At 45.2% G+C, this 7,678-nt stretch overlaps 1 protein-coding gene across 5 annotated transcripts in view; it reads right to left on the bottom strand.

Annotated features, from left to right (window-relative positions):
* The window catches only part of LOC124010816 (amyloid beta precursor protein binding family B member 2-like), a 79,245-nt gene that overhangs the window by 10,570 nt on the left and 60,997 nt on the right, over positions 1–7,678 (bottom strand). For 3 of the 5 annotated variants that reach the window (XM_046323499.1, XM_046323502.1, XM_046323500.1), the window contains exon 9: positions 449–454. The exons of the other annotated variants lie outside the window; for them this stretch is intronic. In XM_046323499.1, coding sequence (XP_046179455.1) covers positions 449–454 — 6 coding nt within the window. The remainder of the gene's footprint in view (positions 1–448; positions 455–7,678) is intronic. 5 annotated transcript variants of the gene reach the window in all.

Here is a 7,678-nt window from a genome sequence, read left to right as displayed (position 1 = left end):
TGTCTGTCTGTCTGTCTGTCTGTCTAAAGAGCAGATCTAACTCCCAGGGTGTCTGTCTGTCTGTCTGTCTGTCTGTCGTCCGTCCGTCTGTCCGTCTGTCCGTCTGTGTCTGTCTGTCTGTCTAAAGAGCAGATCTAACTCCCAGGGTGTCTGTCTGTCTGTCTGTCTGTCTGTCTGTCTGTCTGTCTGTCTGTCTGTCTGTCTGTCTGTCTGTCTGTCTGTCTGTCTGTCTGTCTGTCTGTCTGTCTGTCTGTCTGTCTGTCTGTCTGTCTGTCTGTCTGTCTGTCTGTCTAAAGAGCAGATCTAACTCCCAGGTTGTCTGTCTGCCTGTATATCTGTCACTCCCCAGGCAGCTGAAGAGGTGTGTGACTGCAGGTAAAATGGAGGACTTGACACAATGATTACATTGAAGATAGAAGGCAACACATGTAGCACACAAACCATTTACCTTTCTCTAGGTCCAGGGAAGCAAAGGGGAGGTAGGAGGGAGGTAGAGAGAGGGGGGAGGAGAGACAGAAGGAGAAAGGAAAAGAAAATGCAGATGAATACGGGAGAAAGACACTGTTAGTACATTGAATATTCAGGGGAGCAGAGTGACTCAGACTTAAGTCTATAGAAGTTGTATCACAGAGCATGCTCTTTGGCCCCAATCAGAAGGGGTCTCCATTCCCTGAGCAGTGTATGTGTGTGTGTGGAAGCTTCAGCTCTGTCAGCCTCTGTGTACTTTTCATTTCAGCGGCAGAGCTTAGCGTTCTGCTTCATTATGACACATCACACCTTTACTGTTTGACATGCCAACATACACACTAAATCTATTGTATGTGCAACTGAATCACCTCTCCACCTCTCTACCTCTCCACCTCTCTACCTCTCCACCTCTCCACCTCTCTACCTCTCCACCTCTCCACCTCTCTACCTCTCCACCTCTCTACCTCTCCACCTCTCTACCTCTCTACCTCTCCACCTCTCTACCTCTCTACCTCTCCACCTCTCTACCTCTCCACCCTCTCTACCTCTCCACCTCCACCTCTCTACCTCTCCACTCTCTCCACCTCTCTACCTCTCCACCTCCACCTCTCCACCTCTCTACCTCTCCACCTCTCTACCTCTCTCCACCTCCTACCTCTCCACCTCTCCACCTCTCCACCTCTCTACCTCTCCACCTCTCCACCTCTCCACCTCTCTCCCTCTCTCTCCACCTCTCCACCTCTCCACCTCCTCTCTACCTCTCTACCTCTCCACCTCTCTCTACCTCTCCTCTCCACCTCTCTACCTCTCCACCTCTCTACCTCTCCACCTCTCTACCTCTCCACCTCTCTACCTCTCCACCTCTCTACCTCTCCACCTCTCCACCTCTCTCTCTACCTCTCCACCTCTCTCTCTACTTTCCCCCCAGTTTTTTCTCTTGTAACCTCCATCTATCCATTCCCACTTTAATCTCCCTTCATTACTCTACTTTCCACTTCTCTCTCCTACCCCTCCTCTCTCCCCTACCCCTCCTCGCTCTCCTACCCACTCTCTCTCTCCAATTTTCCACAGCAGCTAAGCTAAGAAGGAGAGGGAATGAGCAGTACCAGTTTGGCAGTCTCTCCTCATCACTGTTATATAAGAAACGTAATATACTGTACTATACAGAGAAGAAGAGAGGGAGTCGGCTTTTCTTATTCAGGACAGAATGAGGGTTAATTCAAACATATCCTGGCTTTGATGATCCACTTCACTAATCAGTGACCAGAGACACAGAGTGAGACAGAGCTAGACAGTATTAATAGAGACCAGAGAGAGCTAGACAGTATTAATAGAGACCAGAGAGAGCTAGACAGTATTAATAGAGACCAGAGAGAGCTAGACAGTATTAGTAGACCAGAGAGAGCTAGACAGCATTAATAGAGACCAGAGAGAGCTAGACAGTATTAATAGAGACCAGAGAGAGCTAGACAGTATTAGTAGAGACCAGAGAGAGATAGGCAGTATTAGTAGAGACCAGAGAGAGCTAGACAGCATTAATAGAGACCAGAGAGAGCTAGGCAGTATTAGTGGAGACCAGAGAGCTAGACAGTAAGCTAGACAGTATTAGTAGAGACCAGCGAGAGCTAGGCAGTATTAGTAGAGACCAGAGAGAACTAGACAGTATTAGTAGAGCCCAGAGAGAGCTAGACAGTGTTTGTAGAGACCAGGGAGAGCTATACAGTATTAGCAGAAACCAGAGAGAACTAGACAGTATTAAGAGACCAGATAGGGAGACAGTATTAGTAGAGACCAGAGAGAGCTAGGCAGTATTAGTAGAGCCCAGAGAGAGCCAGACATTATTAGTAGAGACCAGAGAGCGCTAGACAGTATTAGTAGAGACCAGAGAGCTAGACAGTAGTAGTAGAGACCAGAGAGCTAGACAGTATTAGTGGAGACCAGAGAGAGCTAGACAGTATTAGTAGAGACCAGAGAGAGCTAGGCAGTATTAGTGGAGACCAGAGAGCTAGACAGTAAGCTAGACAGTATTAGTAGACCAGCGAGAGCTAGGCAGTATTAGTAGAGACCAGAGAGAACTAGACAGTATTAGTAGAGCCCAGAGAGAGCTAGACAGTGTTTGTAGAGACCAGAGAGAACTAGACAGTATTAAGAGACCAGATAGGGAGACAGTATTAGTAGAGACCAGAGAGAGCTAGACAGTATTAGTAGAGACCAGAGAGAGCTACAGTGTTAGTAGAGACCAGATAGAGCTAGACAGTATTAATAGAGACCAGAGATAGCTAGACAGTATTAATAAGGTCCAGAAAGAGCTAGACAGTGTTAGTAGAAACCAGAGCTAGACACTATTAGTAGAAACCAGAGAGATATACACTATTAGTAGAAACCAAAGAGCTCGACAGTATTAGTAGAAACCAGAGAGAGTTAGTGAGATAGGCAGCAGTGGAAACCGCTGCTCCCTGGTTCACTCACACACACACACACACACACACACGCACACGCACACACACACACACACACACACACACACACACACACACACACACACACACACACACACACACACACACACACACACACACACACACACACCTCCATTTCATTTGGTAAAGTGTTGAGGCGACACAGTTGTGAAACCCCATTAAAGTTTACCGATACACCTGACTGAAGCACAATCATTTTACCGGTGTCACACCGATCCTATTTGAGTGAGATAACACCCTTCGCTTAGAGAGGGGTTTTATCCCTCCCCAGTCAGTCACTATCATTAAGGATCAGTTAACTGTGACCACCAGAGACACAGCAGAGATCAGAGAGAGAGAGAGAGAGAGAGAGAGAGAGAGAGAGAGAGAGAGAGAGAGAGAGAGAGAGAGAGAGAGAGAGCGAGAGAGAGAGAGAGACAGACAGGCAAGACAAAAATAATGGTGTTCCAAAAAAGGTCCAGTTGCCAGGAACACAAATACAAATTCCATCTAGACATCGTTGCCCTAGAGCACACCAAAAAATTATACATACCTTAGAGCCACAGGTAACTTCCACAAATCTGTGAATATGCTGAGAGACAAGGCAAGAAGGGCCTTCTATGCCATCAAAAGGAACATAAAATTCCACATACCAATTAGGATCTGGCTAAAAATACTTGAATCAGTTATAGAACCCATTGCCTTTTATAGTTGTGAGATCTGGGGTCAGCTTACCAACCAATAATTCGCGAAAGGGGACAAAAACCAAATTGAGACTCTGCATGCAGTATTCTGCAAAAATATCCTCTGTGTACAACGTAAAACACCAAATAATGCACACAGAGCAGAATTAGGCTGATACCCGCTAATTTTCAAAATCCAGAAAAGAGACGTTAAATTCTACAACCACCTAAGAGGAAGTGATTCCCAAACCTTCCATAACAAAGCCATCACTTACAGAGAGATGAACCTCGAGAAGAGTCCCCTAAGCAAGCTGGTCCTGGGGCTCTGTTCACAAACACAAACAGACCTCACATAGCCCCAGGACAGCAACACAATTATACCCAAACAAATCATGAGAAGACAAAAAAACAATTATTTGACACATTCAAAATAATTAATACAAAAAACTTGAGCAAACTAGAATGCTATTTGGCCCTTAACAGAGAGTACACAGCAGTAGAATAACCTTGACTATGTACAGACTCAGTGAGCATAGACCTGGCTCTCAAGAGAAGACAGGTTATGTGAACTGTTGGATTCGGGGTAAACTTTGAACATTGATATACTAGAGATATGATAGATCAGACGCAGAAGCATGGTATTTAAAGGAGTGTAAGAGACTGGTTTTTACATCAGAAGTGAATGGTTCTCTGTAGAAGACAGATGGCTTTGGAATGTGTTGGGTGGACGGGAGGAAGTCACAGGTAGGGCAACCAGTGAAGAACAAACATAATTGTAAATACAACCCATATTTGCACATCACTACAACACTGTATATAGAAATAATATGACATTTAAAATGCCTTCATTCTTTTGGAACTTCTGTGAGTGTAATGTTTACTGTTCATTTGAATGATTTATTTAACTTGTGTATATTATCTACTTCACTGGCTTTGGCAAGGTTAACATATGTTTCCCATACCAATTAAGCCCTTAAATTGAATTGAATTGAGAGGAATTCAGGTATTGGAGGTCTCACTGAGCTCCCCTGCTGCTTTAATGGTTAGGGCCGGGCTGTAGGTACCATGGAGGAACCAGGGGGGTAGGAGGGAGAGGAGTGGAGGCCCTGGGGGGAATGGAGGCTCTGGGGCAAGGAGAAGGAGAGAGGTCCCCTGAGGTAGGAGTGGTATGACTGGAGAAGAGTGGGAGGGTTTGGGGGAAGTTGGGGTGAATGGCAAGGGGTAAGAGTAGGAGTTAGTAGGATGGAGGGAAGGGTGGAGAGGTGAAGGTGGAATGAACTGAGGAGACGAGGAGGAGGTAGTCAACGGTTACCAGAACCATAAAAGTGTCATTGTATAATTGTGACTGTAACTCCCTAACCTGTTGTAACTTTGGCTGACTGTAGTTTCTCTACTGCTCCCTAATCCCTGGTATTATTCAAAAGAGCCTGTCTGTCCTCTCCACCATCTGTCGCGCACGCACACGCACACGCACACGCACACGCACACGCACACACACACACACTGCAATTATCAAACAGCTTTGCAGACCGTATGCAAAAGTTCCAGCCCCTATGCAAATGTTGTTACAAATGCTAATAATTTATGTAAATGACTGAAGAAGTGTTCTGAATGTGGCACAGTCATGTCCACAAAGGTGTGAGGGTCAGAGGGGTGAGGAGAGTTAGTGTATAGACACCTGCTTTGAATCTGGTTTGACTCTGGTTCAATCTGATTTGATTCAGGTTAAGCCCAGGTTCACATTTATTCAGGTTGAGTCCAGTTTCACACCAACTATGGTCAGGTTTTAGTGAATTGACAAACACTGGAGTCTAGCAACAAGAGTGAATTAATCATTGGTCACTAAATTAGTTATTTAACCCTTTTAACACAGTCCTAATCATGTCCTTTATAGTCAGAATAAAGAGACTACGTAACCACTGTGGAGATAGGACTGAGTGGGTGGAAGTATATTTTCTCTCCTACAATCATCAAAGTCCCAACACTGTGTGTCTCCCCACAAACTGTAATACCAAAATGCATTCTGATGACGCGTTCTCCAATCCCCAAGTACGGCTCCTGTTGATTTATTCTATCAACAATTAGAATATATTAGAGCTCATGGAGGGACCGGCTCATTGGAGAGCACTGCCCCCTACAATATATTTTCCACTGATAAAGCATATAATTGACAATATAAAGAGAATACTAAACCTCTGCTTGGCACTATACATATTATATTATGGCAGAAGTTCAGGAAACCAGTATGTGTTGTGTATGTGCTATGGAGTGCAGTATGTGTTGTGTATGTGCTATGGAGTGCAGTATGTGTTGTGGTCATGAAGCATGTATTGTGCATCTCAGTGACAGAGAGAGAGGAAAGCCCTGCGCAGTGTGGTGAATTAGTCACAAGCCACAGCCATTAGTGCTAATGTCTAACGTCTAATGTCTGGCCTTAATTACCTACCTGCACCGTCAAGTTGTTTACAGCAGCGATACACAGTGTTACACACACCCAAACGAGCTCTCCCCTAACACCCAGGGCCAGGAGGGCGGGGGATACACACCAGATGCATACACACACTCACGCGCACGCAGGAACGGAACGCACGGCGCACACACGTACCCGTGCTCCATCATCGATACAGCCGGAGGCAGCGCAGAACTGGGGCAAAGTTAAGTCCATGTAAAAATAAAAACGTCTCGGGTGTATTACATTTAGTGTAGCCCACACCAGTGTATGACTGCCGTCTGTAAAGTGGAGGGATGTTTTATGGCCGATGCAGTGGTCTATGCAGCAGAGGGTGTGATAATAGACTATGCAGTGCTGTTGGGTCTTTTACAACTGCAGGGGAGAGTGATAACAAATTGTTGAAAATGAAGCAGTATTTCAGTCAAGATGATTTCAGGGGGAAGATCTACAGCCCACCTACTAAGCACACATGTAGCTGACCCAATTCTGAACAACCAGAGAGAGAGAGAGAGAGAGAGAGGTGGGTGTGGAAAAAGGAGAATACAGAGATCCAGAAGTGTCACCACTCCTAAGATCCCACTACATATTTAACAGCATGGCTATGCTAGGTGGGTGGGTGGGACTAGGAGAGATTGGGTGAGTGAGATGAAAGACAAAGAGCGAGATACATATGTCCCACCCCTTGTTCTCTGGTCTCCGATCATTTATACATCATACCACTCCGATCTGATGTTCTCCTGACTGAGACAAGGCCTCTGGTAGGATGTCACAGTCACTCTAGCGTGACACCACTGGTGCCAAACTACTAAATACACATTGTTGTGTGTATGTGTGTGTGTGTGTGTGTGTGTGTGTGTGTGTGTGTGTGTGTGTGTGTGTGTGTGTGTGTGTGTGTGTGTGTGTGTGTGTGTGTGTGTGTGTGTGTGTGTGTGTGTGTGTGTGTGTGTGTGTGTGTGTGATTTATGTGTTACTGTGTGTATTTTTTTCTCTTTGTGTGTGTGTGTGTTGTGTTGTTGATTTATGTGTTACTGTGTGTATTTTTTTCTCTTTGTGTGTGTGTGTATGTTATGTCTGTACAATTAGCATATACACATAGGCTAAGCTGTACTGTATAGCATATACTCTCCCATCCCTTGGAGACTACTACAGCTTTGTCCTACAGTAGAGACTACTTCAGCTTCCTCCTACAGTAGAGACTACTACAGCTTCCTCCTACTGTAGAGACTACTACAGCTTCCTCCTACGGTAGAGATTACTACAGTTTCCTCCTTCAGTAGAGACTACTACAGCTTCCTCCTACAGTAGAGACTACTACAGCTTCCTCCTACGGTAGAGATTACTACAGTTTCCTCCTTTAGTAGAGATTACTACAGTTTCCTCCTTCAGTAGAGACTACTACAGTTTCCTCCTTCAGTAGAGACTACTACAGTTTCCTCCTTCAGTAGAGACTACTACAGTTTCCTCCTTTGGTAGAGACTACTACAGCTTCCTCTTATTGTAGAGACTACTACATCTTCCTCCTACTGTACAGAGTACTACAGCTTCCTCTTACTGTAAAGACTACTACAGCTTTCTCCTACTGTACAGAGTACTACAGCTTCCTCCTACTGTACAGA

The sequence above is a fragment of the Oncorhynchus gorbuscha genome, linkage group LG23 (assembly GCF_021184085.1).
Source record: "Oncorhynchus gorbuscha isolate QuinsamMale2020 ecotype Even-year linkage group LG23, OgorEven_v1.0, whole genome shotgun sequence".
Classification (NCBI taxonomy): Eukaryota; Metazoa; Chordata; class Actinopteri; order Salmoniformes; family Salmonidae; genus Oncorhynchus; species Oncorhynchus gorbuscha.
This window is presented reverse-complemented; position numbering and strand designations above follow the sequence as displayed.